The sequence below is a fragment of the Opisthocomus hoazin genome, chromosome 1, assembly GCF_030867145.1.
Source record: "Opisthocomus hoazin isolate bOpiHoa1 chromosome 1, bOpiHoa1.hap1, whole genome shotgun sequence".
Taxonomy (NCBI): domain Eukaryota; kingdom Metazoa; phylum Chordata; class Aves; order Opisthocomiformes; family Opisthocomidae; genus Opisthocomus; species Opisthocomus hoazin.
In genome coordinates this window covers 65855775-65877093 of record NC_134414.1, presented here as the reverse complement: position 1 = coordinate 65877093, position 21319 = coordinate 65855775, and the positions used below count along the sequence as shown (strand labels likewise).

The following is a 21319-nucleotide window of genomic DNA, read 5'->3' as shown; positions in this document are numbered from 1 at the left end:
AATGAGTTGTGAAAGCCTTTGGTGGAAATGTTATATAATAAGCAGCAAAGCAAATGACTGTAATGATTTTATATATACTTTATACAAAAAGAACTCCTGTATCCATTAGCATTTGAAAAGCACATTTTTTGTGGAAAATCTAACAAATAATACCTACTTGCTTAAATATATTGCTGCTCAATAAACTATTCTTAGGTTGGAATACAGAAAACCCAAGGAATTGATTAAACCCATAGCATACATCCCAATTTATTTCTTCAGTTAGTACGATCACAATTAGTATGATTACCATAACACTCTGTAAGACACTGTAAAAGCCCACCAGCTTAGGCAGCCTCTCTGGTATTCCTCATAGGTGAAGCTCTTTCACCCACCAATTTAACTCACCTTTTTTTCACTCCACCTTTGACTAACTATGGATATAAATGCCATGTGTATTAGCAACATAATGCACTGAATTATACTTTATTTGAAATATTAAAACAAAGAATAAGTGATTATTATAATTATGACTGACTTTAAGAGTCAGTAACACTAGACATTCATGTGGGACTTTTTCTCAAAGAGCAGAAGTAAACTCCATAGGCAAATGCCACGTGCACCCTCATTCTCCTTTGGTAACAGCTAATAACCTGCCCATCATACTAGAGGACTAAAGGTGGCTGCACAGCACAGCAGCCAGTCCCTAGATCTTTCCCAGGAAGCTTCACACAGTGGTGCTAGACAGACTTGTGAGAAAGAGGAGTAATATTACATTACAGTAAATATTAACAGGCTGTTGATCCTAAAGGGCCCGACCCTGAATCCATTCTACAAACACATCTCCTGTTGACTTCAGCAGGAGCTCAACAGGGCACAGCCTACGGCCCAAATAGGACGGCTAATCAGCAGAACAGCTGTTTAAAAGTGACTACTTTGCTGTAGTCATCTTTTTCCTCTTTAGCCTTCGTCACTTTGGAGTTCACAAGATATTTTCGCTATCACCCATTAATTACAGTGCCAATCCATTTATCCATGGAACCTTTGTAAATAGAGATGCCCTTTGGGATGCAAGGATTAGAGTTTCAATTGCAGTGGATTTGATGGTTGCAAGTGAGTTAGGGGGAAGGAAGCTGGGAGAGGAAATCTAGAAATGGCAGAGATCCATGTTTGTTTCTTTATTCATTTAACTATTTCTATTACACAGTGTGGAAAAAAAAATATTTCCATTCTGTGGTTTTCTGCAGCTGTAATGATCTAAGGACATCTGCAATTAGAGGTTAATACTCCATACCAGCTGGCATGAAGTCTAATTTTCTAGCTATACTGGTTGATCCAATAAAAGATGCTACCTCTACCTACAAACCTTGTCACAGAAAACTAGCTGATGAGGATTAGAAGATTTTCATTAATAACCTCCAAGCCAAAATCTCACATGTGATCTCCCAGCAGAAAAGCCAGAAAGCAGAGTCGATGTACTTGGCTTCCTTTGTTCTCATTTTTCTGTCCTGGGCCAAGACATAACAATTGCTCCAGTATTAGCACAGAGTTTCCCTCCGTGACTCACAAAGGATGCCCACCTTACTGTCAGTAGCAAGAAAGATGGTCTACCCTTGTGCTCTAGTTCCTAAACCTTTTTGGAGTCAGTCTCACTGTTGTCACCTCTTCTCTTTCTCTTCCTCCATCTCACTTTCTCCCTACAGTTACCTTTTCTCTGCAATCCTCCCTCCAGCTCCAGATCCCTCCTGCCATGTCCTCATCCGTCCACCCCCCAAAATCCTCTTCACCACCTCCTTTCACATATGGGATCCCCAGGTCCCACTGGAAAAGCTTAGCAGCTCAGACTCTCCTCTCTGCAACAGCATCTCTAACGCTGGGCACCTTTGTACCAAGAAAACTAAATGTTCAGCTGGGAGTAAGAGTACATTCCAATTATACCAGTCATTAAGCATAGTTCTGCCCCGTAGTTGCACCAGGCAGCAGAGTACATAAGCAACACGCATCTGTCCCAAGAAGAGGTGCAAACACCAGTATGCTCTGGAAGTCACCATAAAAAAAAAATGCTCAAATTTGACAATACATAAAAAAACTCCTGGAGAGAGTACAAAGAGGAGCTAAAAAGATAAAGATTGACAGCCCCCAGAGCCCTCCTATTACTATAATGATTGGTTGCTACGGCAGAGGTGGTAAAACTCAGCATGGTCATCAGCACATGAGCTGGGTTTGCTTCTTTTCTAACCCATAAGGGACTCGAAGATCTCTCATACATAATTGCAAACAGAATTAGAAAATTTGGGATGTCCAATGAATTGTTTCATCAGTCTTCCCAAAAGATAGTTCTCTGAGAGGCTTTCAATGACATTAATCTGACCTCTGAAACAGGAACATGCAGTGCTGAGCAGCTAGGAGAAAAGTATTTTGTTGTCCCATACAAAAACAAACAAATCAACCAAAAAAACCCTAAGCCTGCCCATGCCTCAGCCACACTGTGTCGGCCTGGCTCAAGTCTTCTACCTCCAGTCACCACCAGCCGGCAGTGCAAAACTCCTCTCTCGATGGACAATGTCATTTTTCCATTGCTGTTCCCTGAGGTCCAGATAACCATCTATTTTTGGAGGAGCAGACCTCCAAGAATTTAAGGCCTTTGCAAAGGGCAGTTGGTGATGTGCTGTACTGTACTTATTCTAGACCTTTGTTCAAACAATAAAACATTTAACTCCCTCTTGTGTCATTTGTGTTGCTGTCTGTTCAACAATCGCTGAATTGAAATTAAAAAATGGAAGGGGGAAAAAAAGCATAAGCATTAAATCAGAGAGTAACTAACATCTTCTGCCCCTTTATTGTGACAGTATATTTCCCAGGTGAAGGTTTTTTCAGCTACTCTAATGTCCCATAAAGGCTGCTCAAAGGAAGGATTTACACACTAGCGGCAATGGGGAAAGATCAGATTTAACACCACAAATTTTAAGTACAAAGATTTATCACAGTCTTAAGTTTTAAATGACTGATCTTATAATACACTGTTCAAAGCTGCAGTTGAAAACTATTGGAAATATTCATTACACTTCCCATAACACTAATGGTAACACTTGTGAAAGTTGTTAGTGTTGTCAACTTAGCACATAAAAGTCAAGAAAACAAAGATACATTTCTTCTGTATACAAAACTAATTGCAAATTGAATTTAGGAACTTGTTGGCAACGCACTAGGAATCTGATGTTTTGTTTTACCTGTCTCTGAAAATGCAGGTGTCAGCGGCTACTAACATGGAAATTATTAAAAAGAGAACAAGCTGCAGAACAGCTGAAACTATCACCCCTATATCTCTGTTTCAGACAGTCACTTTGGAAGGTCTGATTTTCATCCTGCCTTTCCTCATTGCCTTATACAAGGTTATGTTCAAACTGGGGAAATTAAAAGCCACCTCTATGTCAAACAGCGTCTGAAATCTGCCCACAAATTGGTTCTCTTTGTCCAGCCTAAATTGCATAGCCCACAGAATAACAGTGTCATTCTTGCACAAGTGATCAAAAGTCAGGAGAAGTTCATCCAGGAAGGGATGGTGGTAAACTACATCAGCAGCCATAATGTAGTCAAAGTGACAGGAAGACCTAGGAAAGTTCTTTTCCAGATCAATTCCCCAAGACAACTCCTTAACACGAGGCTGGTGCTTGCATTTTAGTTTTGTATTTCGGAGAACGTTGTGCTGAAGGTTTCCCAGCAGTTCTGGCAAATCAGTGGCAGTCACAAGGGCACCTGTGACAGGGAGAAAACAAACGTCACCTTTTAATATACTCCAAGACTTGAGTAAAACCCCTTTCACAAAAGCCACTGCACAAGGAACTGATTTTACCAGGTAGCTCTCACTGGGGGGAACAGAACACTGTAAATGCTCCCAATGGCTCTCAGTCATTGCATTTATTCTAAATATTTGGTTCCCAGCAGTTCTACTCTACAGATTGCCATCTAAATGCAGCTGGGGATGTGAGAGCAGAAATCAGATACTTACTGTGGCTTGATATCACGTTGGTTACAAGTACATTGAGCAATTAGGGATTGAAGAATACCAGTTACTGACTCCAAAAAAACTCAGCATGAGATTTAAGCATTGCCTCAGGTTCTTTCTTTTTGACCAAGATTTCTCACACTATAGAAAGCTAAGATTCTGTTAAAATGCAGAAGTTACTGATTTTGACTACTCTAGAAGAAGAACAGGCTACCATGAGAGAAAACGCAACAGTGTCTGTAGCAGAAAAATCAAGGATCAGTTGCTGAAAGAAAATGCTGCACATAAATAGAAATAAAAGTGACCTGGCATCCAAGAGCTGTTTGGTCAATGGGAGGTGATGTATTGGTCATACCTACATCTGGCTTCATCTGGTTGCCACTGACATCCTGCAAGGCCACTAGTTTCTTATTTTGGTCCCCTGTTTAACACTGTTAATGACAACCTTATTTACTGGGACCTCCTTTATTGCATTAATACACTCACAGATTTACAGAAAAAAAAAACCTAACAGAACAGGTTTCCACACAAGTCTTCTGGAATTTACTTTCTTGCTCTTGGAAGCTATCAAATAACAGCATTTTAGAGGAGTTGAGTCAGTTCCTTTGTCCTCCAGTATTCATCTGAGAGATGTTTCCAAGACCATAAGAGCAATGGCATGTACTCACCCAGTAAACTGGCTACTATGGAGACCAACCCAGTTCCAGCTCCAATTTCAATCACATTTTTGTCAACCAAATTGTATTTTTTAGAATTAGTTTCCAAAAAGTAACAGAGAACAAGAGCCTGTAGGGGAAGGAATCCATGAACATACTGAATGAATACATTAAATAAACCCCTTCACTAAATATGCATTGTCACTCAAAAGCATGCAAAAAAAAAATCTTTTGTATTTTTACATGTGTTCAAATGAACAATATTCATTCAAGTGCTGTCTCTAAAGGATCACGGCTCACTATGATCTTTGAGCTCTATAGGCTGACAAAACAAATGCCACAACATGTCTCAATATAGGCTTGCAAAGAATTATAACCAGCAGGAACAACTGCAATTAGATAATCTGTCACTCTGCATAACATGAGCTATAAAATTCCAGTCAGCAATTCCTGCTTACAACTGCACTTACTTCTGGCTGACCTAAAACACGTCCTTCACAAAGACATCTTGATATAAGGACTGCTTGTAAGAGAAAACCCACAACAACCCTCGTTAAGCTCTTCCAATAGTTAACTATTTCTAACAATAATTACATACCATAATGATTCAAAAGGTATCAATAGATTTACCCTTTTTCTTTCATTTCTGTTTGTTTGCACAGAATCACAGAACGGTAGGGGTTGGAAGGGACCTCTGTGGGTCATCTAGTCCAGCCCCCCTACCGAAGAAGGGTCACCTACAGCAGGCTGCACAGGACCTTGTCCAGGTGGGTCTTGAATATCTCCAGAGAAGGAGACTCAACAACCTCCCAGGGCAGCCTGTTCCAGGGCTCCGTCACCCTCAGAGGGAAGAAGTTCTTCCTCATGTTCAGACAGAACTTCCTCTGCTTCAGTTTGTGCCCATTGCCCCTTGTCCTGTCGCTGGGCACCACTGAAAAGAGTTTGGCCCCATCCTCCTGACACCCACCCTTCAGATATTTATAAGCATTTATAAGGTCCCCTCGCAGCCTTTTCTTCAAGCTGAACAAGCCCAGCTCCCTCAGCCTCTCCTCGTAGGGGAGATGTTCCAGTCCCCTCATCATCCTTGTAGCCCTCCGCTGGACTCTCTCCAGTAGCTCCTCATCTTTCTTGAACTGGGGAGCCCAGAAATGGACACAGTACTCTAGATGAGGCCTCACCAGGGCAGTGTAGAGGGGAAGGAGAACCTCCCTCGTCCTGCTGGCCACACTCCTCCTAATGCACCCCAGGATCCCATTAGCTTTCTTGGCAGCCAGGGCACACTGTTGGCTCATGGTTAACCTGTCATCCACCAGGACACCCAGGTCCCTCTCCGCAGAGCTGCACTCCAGCAGGTCTGCCCCAAGTCTATACTGATGCATGGGCTTGTTCCTCCCCAGGTGCAGGACCCTGTATTTGCCCTTATTGAACACCTCATCAGGTTCCTCTCTGCCCAACTTTCCAGCCTATCCAGGTCACGCTGAATGGCAGCACAGCCTTCTGGTGTGTCTACCACACCTCCCAGTTTGGTGTCATCAGCAAACTTGCTGAGGGTACATTCTAACTCTTCATCCAGGTCGTTGATGAAGAAGTTAAACAAGACTGGGCCCAGTACTGACCCCTGAGGGGACACCACCAGTTACCGGCCTCCAACTAGACTCAGCACTGCTGATGACAACCCTCTGAGCTCTGCCATTCAGCCAGTTCCCAATCCACCTCACCGACCGCTCATCCAGCCCACACTTCCTGAGTTTCTCTAGGAGGACGTTATGGGAGACCATGTCGAAAGCCTTGCTGAAGTCTAGGTAGACAACATCCATGGCTCTCCCTTCATCTACCCAGCCAGTCATGCCATTGTAGAAAGCTATCAGATTGGTCAGGCATGATTTCCCCTTGGTGAATCCATGGTGACTACTCCTGATAATCTTCTTTTCCTCCACTGAGTTTCAGGTTCTCCATGCTTACCTTGTTAAGCTTAGCAAACCTTTACAGCAGACAAAGCCACAGAGCTCTCTACAACAGACAGAATAAGCTTCTTAATCTATCTTAATGTACACATTTCTAAACTGTGATTGAGAAGCTTCTTCAGCTTTCCTGTCCTGTCTCACACTGACCAGTGAGTTTTAGTTCACTGTTGAAACAGAAATTGCTAATTTTATTTCTCTGACAAAGATGGTTTCCAGTTTGTCTCCCACATTTTTTCCCAGACTTAGATAATTACTAAGTCTCCTTTGACAAATGCATATAATGGTTGCCATATCCTCTTGCAATACAGATGACCATTTGGAAAGACAATTCTGAGTGGCTCAGTCTGGCATAGCAAAAGTATGCTCTTGATATTACTTTTAATCCATTAAGAAGCAGAAGGATAGGAGCAGGAGGCCTGTTGACCCAATGTTGACATGTTAGAAATTCAAACAAAGTTTTTGCTCTCTATCTCTTAATTCAAACCAAGAAGAGTAGGGTCTTTTATACAAACTTAGATATAACTCATAATCAACAAAACTTTGATGGAGAAATAAGTCTGTGAGCACCAGGACTAATTAAAACCAGGTTCCTAAAGATTGCATCTGATGTTTGACTGATATTTAAAAACATGTTATTTTAAGATATCCTGTTAATTCCATATATTCCTTTAATTTCTTCCCTCAGAGTTTTGCCATATTCTGCTGTAGAAACTGGCTGGCAGGATCAAAATTTCTGTGGATTAACTTAGGGAAACTTTGAAGTCTGTCTTCCTTTCCATGAAACACACAGAAACTTTATTTTCCTTAAAGTTTCTGCCCTGTTGAAAAATTGGGCTAATGTTTTTCAGAAGAGTTCAAATACTGCTGGACCGAACAGGAAGCGAGAGCGTGAAGAGACATAGACAGAAGGGTTCCCTTCCTTCCACAGCAAAACTGGCTGTGGAAAAAAAAAAAAAAATGCTTTTCAGTATAACTCATAATTTTGTGAGAATAATTGACAGTCAGCCAAACATTCCTCAAAGACAGGCACTGTGGCCACCAAGAGATATAGTATAAATGACTTGTCCGGGTTTGCTAAGACAAGGAAAATTGTTTGGAGTTCAAAACAGCAGAGTACGCTAACTCTCCTCAGCTGAAGTATGGCTGTATTTCTTAAAAATAGTACATTCCTAGAAGGCTGATACTGTCGGGACAGAAACGCACCCCTCTTGGGTTTTAGCCCTCTCCCTCCTTGTACGAGCTCCTGGAGACAATTCTGTTTCAGGGATGTTCTCTGAATGCTCCAAGTGTCAATGGTGCATTGTGGCACCCCGCTGACCGCAGTGATTTCATTCACTCTTCATTATTTCAAAACAGTCAGTTAGCTGCATTGCACAGATTCAAAACCCCTTGAAGAGGGCTCTCTGTATGGTGGGCATGTTGATGGTTCTTACATGAAGAGCCATGGACAAGGGATCTCTCCCACTAGATTTCCGGCTGCTTAAAGAAACTGAGTGCTCCAGCTGAACCTTTTCCCACGTCTGCATATTTACAAGGTAAATTTGTTTCTCACATGAGTGGGTTGAGTAGCTTCTGTGAGTGCTAATACCTTGTGAGCTCAATTCACAGCTGTTTCCACAACCTGGATCTGCCTGCTATACAGCCGTCTGTACTTACAAAATGTACAGAAATGTAATCATCATAAGACTGCCATACTTCCTTCAAAATATGCTTGTAATTAGCCAACAGGATCCAAAATTACTGATAGGTGAGGAGAGGACACAAGATCACACATCTTGTGTGACAGGGGCACAAACAAGAGATACCATTTATGCTTTGAGAAAGAAGAATCCATACGAAACCAGGCTAAATTCAGGTGTGGGATTTGCAGAATGGAGACTGAGAAACACACATTATTTCCCTTGGGTTTACAACATACAACAGAACATATTTATCATACCAAACAAACTAAAAGTGCTAGAAGACTCTGAAACTAAAAAATGACAATACTGCATAAATATTGTACCGATGGCCAGACGACTGCCCCGTAACAATCAGTGGCTTCTGTAATTCTTATCTCATGGCCAGCAAAGTGAAAGCCCTCCCAGGTTGCATGAGTTATAAGAGCAGGAAAAAAACGCCTTCTCGTGATTTCTGCAACTATCTGTTCATCTTCTTTTTCTCCTGAAAGCAAAAGTATAAAAGGTCAAACAGGCTGAGTGGACCGATAATGAATCACAGAATCACAGAAACTACCGATTCATACCAAAAAGCTGATTTGGAAGAAAGAATCTGAATTACGTCCATGAATAAAAATACATTTCACCATAAACGGTTAACACAATAGATAGGATGTCTCCCGAATTCTAAACAAAGTTTTCAGTTTATGACTAAGTAATTTCTTTCCTGTTTTGACGAAGCAGCCAAGTTCATAAAACATAAAGAAGAGGAATATTACCATATATTGCTTTCCATTTCAGCAATCCAAATGAATTTTTTAACTTCTTTTTCCCTTCAAGAACAGCTGCCCCAGTATAGACACTCATGGTCTTATGTGTCTGGATTTTTTACGATTTTTCCATATCCTCTAACTGTTCACCTTCCCCACATTATGGTTCTTTTTGACAGTAAACAAAAGGAGCCACAGTATAATTTTTAAGTCTGTCACCAAACTTGTGAAATAGATCCTAGCAACATAAATTATGACAGAGAGGAGTGAAAGCACTAGTGTTGTCAGAAAAGCTTATCCACCCACCCCAACAGAGCCCTGTCAGAGGGATTCTTTCCAGTTGGCTTGATATCCTGAATGCCATCCCTGTTGCTAAGCAAAGGATATTTATGATAGCTAAAATAATCCCAGATAACTCTTCTAACAGGAGAGGATTCATTCTTTTCTAGCTGAATGCCAAGCCAGTTTCAGTTTTGCTATCATCATACAGAGCTGCACCACAATGTTACAAAAAAATATGTAAGTGAAGCCGTGCAGAGCGTTTTCTTAGCAAAGTCTAGAATCATTTCAGGTTTTCACAGGAAATTTGCTTTCACAGTCAGCTATGATCTCTTGGCAAATTAGCTAAAGCAAAACATGTTTACGATCTACACCTCCTAGAAATCACACTGGAGATTTCGATAACTGGGTTACCATCTTGTTCAAAGCAGAGTTTCTGTATCAAGCCTGCAGTTATCATCGAAATCACAGATATCAAGATTGGGATCTGCACAGAAACTGCAGGCCCAATGGCTATTAAAAATGAAAACTTTTATGTTTTCTTCAGCATAAAACACATTGGTCTACCAAAGACTCTTCATGCTTTCTTCCCCCTCAAATCACTGCAGTCACAGGACATGATGGCCTCAAGTGTTGTCATTTGCTTTGCTATATACCTCTGTATTTTTATTGCTTTAACCTATTGACAGTCTCTCTCCCCTGCTTGTCACAGAAGGACCAAGCAACAAAAGCAAGGGTGGTAGCATTTCCTTCTTTGGTCAAACAAAAACACTTCAGGAAGACGCTCAGGCTCATTAAGCCAGTGCCATAAGCTTAGAACTCCACTTACTGCAAGCCTCAGAGGAAACTAGAGAATAGCAAAAAACAAGGAAGAAAAAGCAAAAATGTGCATGTTCTATCTTAGTATGATGACACTAAGACATATTCTGAAAGTTAAACAAACAAACAAAAAAACAACAAAAAACACAGTACTCCAAGAATTTAAGGGGGGGGGAACCCTAATCATGGGATACAGCAAAATTAAAGACAATATAATGCATATACTACTGGAAAAAATATAAACAGTACAATTTTATAAAGGTAACATAGTCAACACTGAAACTATGATATTTTAACATGTTAGGAAATAAGTAGTAGGTGACAGCCCGTTATATCTTCTGCAAGCCTCTAATGTTAAGCTGAGAGAAAACACATGTGTTTTCATGCCTGCAAGCCGGGAACACTGCACAAACATGAGTTAAGTGCCAGAGAAATGCTGCTCCAGGGCAAAATTAATCTCTTCTTATGAAAGAATTAATATGAAGCTGTCTTATTAAATATACTTGCGATATTTGTAATATATCATCCTATTTCCAGGCACACCAGATATAGCCTGCTTTTAATCTTCTCTGAGTGCTTAGAGCAGTCTGATCTTGCTCTGCGATCAGTACTAGCTGTGGAAGTAAAAAGCTATTCCTTCTATTACCTCCCAGTTACAACCATTTTTCTTGATTCTTCCTCCCTTGACATCTATTTTGGGTCCAATTTTGTTGAGAAGTCTTAACTTATAAAGCTTCTGCCAGAAGATCTATAAAACTTTAGCAGTATTACAGCTACACCTCTACTGCTCAATAAACATTTCCCATCTATTTCTTACATTATCAGCAACCTTTCTACTCAAGGCTTGCACAACACCTACATTAACAGAGTTTGTAGGCAACTGTTCCCTACCTAAATTGTCCACCCCCTTGAAAGAAGCATCCCAAATCCACTGATTAATAACACCACTTAAATCTTTGGCCATCTTATGCCTTTGGTAAACCCACAGGTGGGTTATCCGGAGAAATTTACATGTTTATATTTTTGTCTTCCCCTCAAGATCTTACTATTGTGGAGAAACAAAAAGTGTGTATGCTTCGTCAGGGACATGGTATAGTAGACAGGCTTCAAAACCCTAACGAGAAACATTATCAGGACCAGGACTGCTAACGATTCTGATGAAGAAAGCTGACAAAATAAGGAGTGCAGACTTTTAGTTCTATTTGCTTACACAAAAATTTCTTTTCATATTGCAAAAGGCACTCTTCTATTTTCTGCTTTATATTTTTCAGAATAACTATACTTCTTGTAGAACCGCATGAAAGAAATTAATATTTCTGTAACTGCCTTCAGAGCAGTTGGAACAGAAAAATAACAAACTAATGGAAAATCTTTCAAGTAACAAGAAAATTCTTATCAGAGTAAGCAAAATCCAAGTGAGATCTTGTCAAGTCTTTTAATATCTGCAAACATCGCAAAAGTTCTTCTGGTACTTTGATCAAACTAGTTTCTTGATAACAGATGTAAAAAACAGATGTAAAAGGTGATAGGAAGTTATTCTCCTGGAATTGTTTATCTCTGTGTTAGTCCATATTCTCTTGTTCAGGAATAAAAAAAAATCTTGAAATTATGACCCAGTGAATGGATTTTAATGACATAAAGACAGGAATAGATGATTCATTGGTAGAATAGGGTCAGGCAAGAGAAGAGGAGGCTTCACTGCCCTGGCTTTCAGTTCTTGTAAGAATGGAAGTGCATAATGGGCATTTCCAGCAGTACTACTCATACCATACTAAACTGTCAGAAATTAAAGCTCTGCTAGGACTGGTTCCTCCCTTCTTCCCTTGCCTGGGTTTGACCAGGTAGGTTTGCCCTCACTCCTCTTCTGTGATTTGGAGAGGCATAGAAGTGGTATATACACAGAATAACTTTCTTCTGCCTGTTCATCTCCTTGAACGCGCATGTACAGACAGAAAACACTGGAGTTCCAGGTGCTACAACCTGGTTTACATTAAGATGAGACAGTCTGATCCTGTTTGTGTAATATATAGAAATTGAGGTAACTTCTGTTAATGAAATAGGTAGCACTCCTTTGGTCTTGAACTTGTGTTCACAAAGAAGTTCTCTTCTATAGATGCCCCAAATTCTTCTTGAAATAGAATTTGAATGTATTTAAGTTTCTTACAGCATTCTCTGAAATATTTCAGGTAAAGTATGGTTTATCATAGAAGTCTAACATTTTTGGAACATGTTCTTTGCACTCCCTTGATTTTAAGTTAATAGTAGGGCTGGGGGAAGAGAGTCATATACTGCTGACACGTCTTGCACTGTATCAACCACATCATTAAGAAATCAGTGTAAACGTCTTTCTCAAAGTCAAAGCAATCATCATTACTACAACTAAAATGTGAATATAGTTTTCCAAAGAGACATACTAAATCATGTGGAAGACTAGAGTTGTGAAGTTAGTAGCAGGTTAGAGAAACATGCATCAAGCTGCAAAATCTTGTGTAGGGAACCAGAGGATTTTGCTGACACATCCAAATGACAAATGAAATATTTTATGCTAGAACAAAACCTAAAGAAAGAAAAAGACATGAGCTCTGCTGACAGAGTTGGAGAAATCCTTCAGGTGGGGAAGGGAAGGCCCTAGGAAAACAACAGGAGATAGACCAGGTCAGAATGGAACAAGTTGCAAACTGCAGCATCTTTATCTTTAACAATGAAGCAAATCACGCCAATGGGCCTTAGGCTATCTTTATCTGTACACTTTTTGCTTCAGATGATTAGAAATAGTACCTATTTAGAAATGTGCCACAGGATCAGCTGTTCCCTTTACACTAATTGTCACCAAAATCATGCTTGCGAGTATACAGCTCCATCAGGAAACAGTAACCTTAAAATTCAGTTGGGTATCTTCTATCATTAATATTATACGTTAAATCTCTTACTGCCTAACTACTGATACTGCGTATATTAACATATTCTCCACTGAATAAAAAGGGAACAGAGACAGGCACTGTTACACAGCACTTTAAATGCAGGAAAAGCAGCAAAGAGAAGGGGGCTGAATTAAAATTATATTAAAAAAAGAAAATACCACTGTTTTGATACGCAAATTAAAACATGGCTAAAAGAAAAGTAAAATGACCTTTCCACATAAAAGCCATGAAGAATATACTAGCAGTCAATATCTCCATTTTCAGGCTCCTTCACAAACAGCACACAGATTAACAAAACATCCTCCGAGTACTTTGCTAATGGATTAGGACAGCATTAATACAGAAACAATAGTTTCACCCTATGATTCATCACAACAACCGACATAGGAAAAAACACAGATTAGTCTTTTTCAAGGGCTGGCCTGACCCTACTTAATTTCTTGAGGCCAAATGGTGTCACAGCCCAAGGTGGTAAGGAAATAAGACCCATCCACCTTCTGCTTCTCTTCTGCTTTGATGGATCTTCCCCAGCTGGCAAAAGGAATGAAATCCAAGCCTTTAGCATGAACCTGACCTGACGAAGTTCAGCCCTACAGCAATGTATTCTCCCTTCTGCAGAAGCAGAATACTCTCACCTGTAGAGTTTAAACTTTACCATTTTGACTTGTACTTCCAAATACTTTAAGAACCATGTATCAACTGTGAAGACGTACATGCTTTCTCTAAGACTTCTCAGCAATTGCCTCTGAGTTCGATGAACACAGGAGGACTACCTGTGCTGACATTACTGATTGAGTAAGTCATGAGAGAAAGTTCCAAGAATTCATGATAGCCAGGAGTCTCTTCAGATCTCCCCACTCTGGACACATGGAACTGGAGTCATCCAAAGTAAAGATTCAAGATGTATATTATATATGCCATGTATATATTATGTATAAAAAATACTTTACAGACATTACATATGCATATATATAAAAAATAGCTATATATCTCAACGTCAACATGACACCTGCAGGAAGGTCAGTAAGGAACAGATCTGCAACTAGTTCTGTAGAGATGACTGGAGAAGAGTTGCATTACTACACTGACAGGAATCATCAGAAGGTAGCTCTGTGAATCCATCTGGGTATTTCCAATGGCTTAGAAGAAGTTCACCCCAAAACTACACTAAGTCCCAATCCTAAGGGACTCTGGAGTCTCACAATTTTTACCCATTTACTGACATCTCAGGATTAGAGCCCTGGTCTTGCAAGCATTACAGATGGCTCCACGGAAACATACACAACCGGAGCTACAGAATAGACCCCAAATTCCAAGTGGTATCAAGATACTAATCTTTATTTCGTTCCACTTATTTCTATTTCATTCTATTATATTATAGCCTAAGGACCCTTAAAGGAAGGGGTTAGGAGGGAAATCTAATCATGTCCTTGACTTTCCAGAAGTCAGATGTAACCTACACCTTTCTAAGAATATAAAGCAAAGTACTGTTCCAGCACCTGTCTAAACTACACAGCTAATCTTTCTTCACTTCATCCATACCTACAAAGAGGAAAATGATCATGTTAGTGAGTGTGCGCATTCTAGTACCTTTATTACAAGCTCATCCTGCTGAAGAGATGGCAATGATGAGGTATATTTTATTGATTAATCTGAGATACTACGTCAGGGTAATATAATGCTTGAAACTTTATACATTGAAATGCAGAAATACAAAACTGCCACCCACGGGCAGCCTCTTCTCAGCCAAAAGGCAAGATGTACTTAGCTCAGAGCATGAGGAGACAAGAACAGAAGAAGAGTATGCTCACAGTATCCAGTGAGGATTTACCCAGGTTTGAGAGGTGCATTTTCAATTTGAAATTCATGCCATAAATATCCCAGACCCATTCAAGTCACAGGTCATCCAAAACCAGTAGAAGCCTGAAAATATAAGTACCATAGTCAGATTGTCTCATGAGCACATAATAAATTCATATGTGCCAAGTACTTCCCTTGTTACTTCATCATGTTTGTCTGTCATTGAAAACCTCTTCAGGTCTAGGCTCAGCAGCTATTTAATCTCTAAATATAACTAAATGATTCCCCTTTGACTACAAAAGCAGACTGCTTCTTAAATTAGATTGTCTAATGTATATCATAAAAGGCCAACAGCCAATTTCCTGATGGATAAGAGGAAGGCTCTGGATGAGTAATTTAGACACTGTAAGCCATTGTCTAGTCTAATCTTTCTCATCGCTTACCTTGCCAGGTCAAGAGGGCTTCAAGCCATTGAAAGCTCTTACTTCCTTGTAATGACATGCCAGAACATGCCAGGTACCACAGCCAGCAGAACAGAAGGAACTCAACAAAATGCTTGCCAGTTTTCCCCTACCAATAGTTCTGGATTTCTAAGATACTACTTTTAGCCAAGGATCTGAAAATAACCTAACATTACTAATCCATGAAAATATACCACCTTTCTCATGTGGCAGTTAAGAAATATATAATTTATTGTTGAAACGCAGCTACTGCAAAAGAGAAGGATGGGAAAAGAGGAAAGACAGGCGCACAGCTGAGAGGGGAGAATATGTTACAGGCTCCTCTACAGAGTTAATGCATGCTTGATTATTTGAGTGTTGCCTCCAACTTCTGTTCTATCCATATACAGGATGTTTCCATATGAGTCTAGTAGCATCCTCAGCAAAAGCAGGTCTACTTGTTGTGGGGAGAGAAAAGGAACAGAAAAGTGTTAATTCAAATTAGTGCACCTGATGTTTGCTATAGTATTTGAACGCTGCCACTTTCAAACAAAACAGCTCAGTGATAAGTTGCTATAAGACAGCCAAGAGGTACATTCACAGAAGAGGTATTTTTGACTATCCTGGCTTGCCGTGAAAGTGCAGTTTAGCTCTAGTCACTCCTAATTGGGTTATACTCAAGTATTATTCCACACTACCTCTTTTAGGCTTTTTTTGTTTGTAGACAGCTTGTTGCCTAAGAGGAGTAGGACTTGAGTTCCAATATCTCAGGTCAATCCTGCAGGGAATAAAAAAAAATGTAGGTAACTGGTGGTGTGAATTCCATGAGTTTGGGGTTTTTTTAAATGTTTTTGAGATGAGAATTAATGGAAAAGGTTGTTTGGTTGTCACTTTCTCTTTTTTTTAAACAGAAGCATAATTCAAAGCCAAGAGACAAAAAAGAGGAAGATGAAAGAAGGGAAGGCAGGTGGTGTGAAGATATAGCACAAGTGTCACATATACAGTAGGAATAGACTCATTTTTTAACCAGCACTGTCAACTGCAAAGTCCACTATATAAAGAATGGTTCAGCAATTAAAGCACTCAAAATGGAGGAACTGGGTGCTGGACCTTCCTCAGAAGGATTCAAATCCACAACTCATTCACCCAAGGGGAGCATTCCAGCTGCCCTACAGAACTAGGTGCTTCCCCTCCACTGTCACCAGAGGTGGGCCATCAGGAAATCAGGATAGCAAGAATCATGTTAGAAGGACAATAAGCAAGGAAAAGCCCAGCTATGAATTGGGCACTCAGTTGTGAAAAGGCACACTTGGGCTCCAAGTTCTGGTCCCAGGATGTTTGTCACATTTTATAGTGGAAAAGTGTCAGTGGGGAAAGGAGTGAGAAAGGTAAGAAGTGTCTTTAGAAGTAACCCAGGAAACAGGAATGAGACACTAAGTCACTTTCTCTTCCCAGCTGAATATCTTAACTTCTAAGGTACAGGGTTAGGCTGCTTCTCACTTGCCTCCATTCCAACTATGTTCCATTTAGGGCACCTCTCTGGACTCCACTCAGAGACTTGAACTGATGGGAGGAATTGCCATCAGTTAGGACATCTGTCAAGCAGGGTGAGTAGGAGCATGTCCCTTCTAAAATGCTGAGAGATATGCGAAGGTTACCAGGTTAGCATTTTCTCAGACATTTATGGATTAAAAACTGAGCCCTGGCCAAGTGAACCGAGGCGATGGAGTGTCAAGGACAAGTACACTTTGCAAACTTGCTCTACTCCTTTTGTCTCAGAGATAAAATTATTCTGGAGTGAATTTAAATAATGCAAATAAAGTAAGTAATTTAGTATCCCAAGAAATTAAGACGGGAGTGGCAGCATCTGATCTCAGAGAAGTTTAGCCAAGGAGAGTTAAAGCTAATGATCAAGAGAAATCATGAGAGAAAAGAGACATCCAACGATGCAGATGAGATGGAGAACTGATTGGATGAAGACACCAGAGGAAAGATCAGCCTGGGTGACGACCTACCTGTAAGCCGAGAACCAGTAGCAATGGGAATCATGAACAAGAGTAAGGCATTTTAACTGACAGAACTTGAGGCAAGCCAATTAAGAAGGAAAGAGGAAAGCACCGAATATAAAGAGCTCAGACTGGAACTTGCAGAGAAACTGAACTGGAATAAGAACACCGAGAAACAGAGATTGAGACTGGGTAGGTGAAGTTAATGAAATGGGAATGGGGAAGGCGGTAGAGGAAAAAGGATGAGAACAAGGAAGACAGGCTCAGGGTGAGAGTATGTTAAGTCTCCATGCAAGCAGGTTCAGTACCCTTCACCTCCAGAACCTGGCATGGAATTCAATATGGCAAAGCCTGGTGTCAGGTGAATCACAGAATGCTTTGGGTTGGAAGGGACCTTTAGAAGTCATCTAGCCCAACCCCCCCTGCAATGACAAGGGACATCTTCAACTAAACCAGGTTGCTCCGAGCCTTGTCCAACCTGGCCTTTAATGTTTCCAAGTTTCCTCATGAGGCTCAACAAGGCCATGAAACTGTAAAGACATCCCATTTTCCACCCATGTCTTGTCATCCTCCTAAACTAGTGTTTCTAGACATGGAAGAGAACCACATGCTATTGCTATCAACACAGTTACTCTGCTACCTAAGTAGAACATATTTCTGCATTTGATCTGAAGATTCTGCCCTACTGACTAATTTTGCATACATTGATCTAATGTACCAGAACTCAATTTATTTTCATAATCCAAAAGCTAAAAAAATGACAGGCAGATTCACGCCTCCCTGCTCTGAATGCTGCATGAAAAGAGTATCAATAGTAGAGAGCCAAGCTTGCAGAAGCACAGAAATGCCTGAGCAATTTCAGCTCAGCCCTCTTGCACTACAGAATACATGACAGTCACCAAAATTTCAGTCTTTAGTAGTTCTATATTAAATATTTATACTTCTAGGTATTTCTTCCCCCAAAAATCATGCTGCTTTGCATACGATCAACTTGAGCTCTTTGTTCAAGTTAGAATTACACACAGATCTTAAAAGATGTGCAGCCATGAACTTGCTTAAGAGAAAAAGCTGCCAGCTGTCCCTGAAGGTATCTGAAGATTAGCTTGGAGGCTGTCTAGACAAAAACCAAGCTTGTAATAACCAGTTCTCCCTAACTGACACCCCACAAACAAACCTCTCCTGAATAGCTTGATCGTAGTCATGGCTTCATTCCCTGGAACCAGTTGCAGGCAAGATGCCAGGCACTGGTAGGAAACTGCCGGGATCAGAGTCTGCCCGCAGCGCAGATACTTACTGCATAGCTAGCATACTACAACAGCGCTATCTGTTGTATTTTCTGTACAAGTGCCGTAAACACAATTCTTCAGAAAAAATGAATGAGAAGATAGCTCATCATCAGCAAGACACCTTGTTCCTTGTACTTAACAACATGCTTAAGTGCCACAAGAAAATGTGGTGAAATAAGAAACATTTTACCTTCTTGTCTTTCCAATTTTCTTATCAGTTTATTTTGTAGGTTATTGTGTTGTGGTGATGCCACATCCATACTATACCACAAAACCTGCGACAGAGAAACACAAGCCTGTCTGAATAAAATACCTATTTCTTTTGGCCCACATAAAACTTCACAAAATAATTAAAATTATTTTTACATGAATTATGCTATAATTTACTTTTATTGATAATAAAGACATGCAGATACATTAATACCAGCATACAAAGCATAAAAGAACCAGGAGTAGAAAACTAGTTCAACTGTTCTACTCTTAAAAGGGAAAAAGCAAGTAAATTTTTTAAAATAAAGCTTTGATAAACGTTTAAAACTGTTTCATGCCATTTTAAAATCAGAATCAATTTAAATCAGAGTTGGTAAGCTTATAAACAAATGAAAGGAAAGGTAGCAACAAACATCTGAAAGAGAAGAAAAGTTGCACTAAAAAGATCTAATCTTGTTTGAATTAATTGACTTGGAAGGGAAGGAAACAATCCATTAGTAAAGGTTGGGGGTGAGAGTAAGTAGGACACAGGAGCTACGACAACATGCAGAACAGAACGTGTACGTGCCTATATAAACACTGAACATGCAGACTCAGGAGAAAAAAAAGTATTAGGAAAGACAGAGCAATCAAAGTAAAAACATATGCTGAATATCAAGAAAACTTCCTCACAGTGCAAAGCCTTAGGCAGGTTTTCCTCCCAAGGCTTCAGACGAAAGAGGACAGTGTAGAAGAGCCCCGTCTTTTTAGAGAGGGTGCACCATCGTCTCCTGACTTCACCCTACAAAAAGCAAACAGGTTTAATGTTCAGCCTTATCATCACAGCGCCAGCAGCCATTAACCTATCTGAAGGTGAAGAATAACTTACAGGGCTTCTACACTTCACTGTAACTTGTAGAACAAAAATAGCGCTATTCTATTTATGTCTATGAACTTAGCAATACTAACATCGTTACGTGGGGAACAGAGAAGACATTCGCTGGGATTCAAAGTCTTTGTGCGCATCTTCAGAACAACAAGCAGCATTAGAAACTACTGGGACACTAAGCAGTAAATGTTACACACATCCATCAGCTTGCCATCTGTCTCAGAAGTATAAAATAGACCAATCTTCTTCCCATTAGAAGATAAAAATAACGGGTTAATAACCAGTCCCTCGGCATTCTGAAGGACAAGCAATGCTGCACTATAAGGTCACCCTAAAAGGAAAAACTTTTGTATTATCTGGTCCTCTATGTTGGGCTTTTTTTCTCCTTTCTAAAAGTAACCTTTGCAGTACACTGAACACCACAACAACCTGTCTGACTTTACCATACTAATTCAGGAGTGCTGCAAGTAACCAGACAGTGCAGAACAGCTCACTTGCCAGTTATGCTGCTTAAAGTAAACAATACAAAGGAATTTGGAGAAAAATACACAGACAAGTAAAATACCACTAGCATCCACTGTGTTTCAGCCAACATTACCTGAATTTCTTGCAGCTTTCCAAAGATGGTACTCAAACAGAGAAGTCCTTATTCGCCGGGTCGTCTCCCTCCCAGGCAGAAGGGTGCTCTGCAGCGCGCGTCACGCACTGCCAACATCCCCACACCAGCAGCAGTAATAAATCCCAACAGCTGCAGCACCGACACCAAGCCGGCACCACGCACTGCGTCCCTGCGCCAGCGAGAAGGTTTCATAACGGCAGCAGGCACCCAGGCCAGGGAGCTACAACCAACAAAGTAACCAACTTTGGGATACTTTTTACAAAAATAAGCTAGTGGCACAGCCTTAGTAACCACTTGCTGTTACTAAAAAGTAACTGAGGAGCTACACAGCATCCTTCAGAGTCAAAGGGTCTTCCCAGCACAGAGGGCAATTCCCAAAGCAGCAGGGCCGCACTTGTGGCAGGGGTACATAAATGGGTGCTTGTGTTGGAACGCAGAGCCGTAACAAAGTACACTGCCCCCACAGCCCTAGCCCACTTCATCCCACGAGACAGACATCAGTGTGCATGAATACACACATACCACTCCTGTATCGGCAAGACATGCATTGACAGCAGAGAGCAAACCCCTTACTGCCATGGGAACAAACACAGGTATCTTTAAGGCTTCTCTTATTTAGATTGTAATCAATTATGGACAGGAACTGCCTCTCACTTTACCCAATTTTTAGCAAAATTAGACTCCAACCTCAACTAGGGTTTGTGAGGGCCACTGAAAAAAAATAAATTATTGTACAAGAACACTAAACAAGTCCTACAGAGAACTGAAAGTCTCTGTACTTTACCACACTTGGCAGAAGAAATTAATAGGAGCTCTTCTACATTTAGAAATTATCAAACATATCACTGAGACCCGATCTACACTTTTAAAGCAAAATTCAGTAATACTAAGGAACAGTTTATAAAACACTGCTGTAAACTGGCTGTCCAGCCTGAGAACTTGCTTAAAGTATGATCATTGTTTACAAAAGTAATACTTAAAGGGATTGGTTTCCCCAGGAAACATTATACATGAAGTGTTAGACTCTGCAACCACAGG

At 40.4% G+C, this 21319-nt stretch overlaps 1 protein-coding gene across 1 annotated transcript; it reads right to left on the bottom strand.

The window, feature by feature from the left end:
* Positions 1-63: 63 nt before the first annotated feature.
* On the bottom strand, positions 64-20377 carry LOC104328445 (protein-lysine methyltransferase METTL21E). The gene is made up of 6 exons (XM_009933469.2): positions 20261-20377; positions 19467-19575; positions 18775-18859; positions 8611-8768; positions 4654-4771; positions 64-3735 (listed from the first exon to the last, which is right to left on the bottom strand). Exons 3-6 carry the CDS (start codon positions 18842-18844, stop codon positions 3311-3313), a joined length of 771 nt encoding a protein of 256 aa, XP_009931771.2. The 5' UTR covers positions 18845-18859; positions 19467-19575; positions 20261-20377; the 3' UTR covers positions 64-3310.
* Positions 20378-21319: the final 942 nt, after the last annotated feature.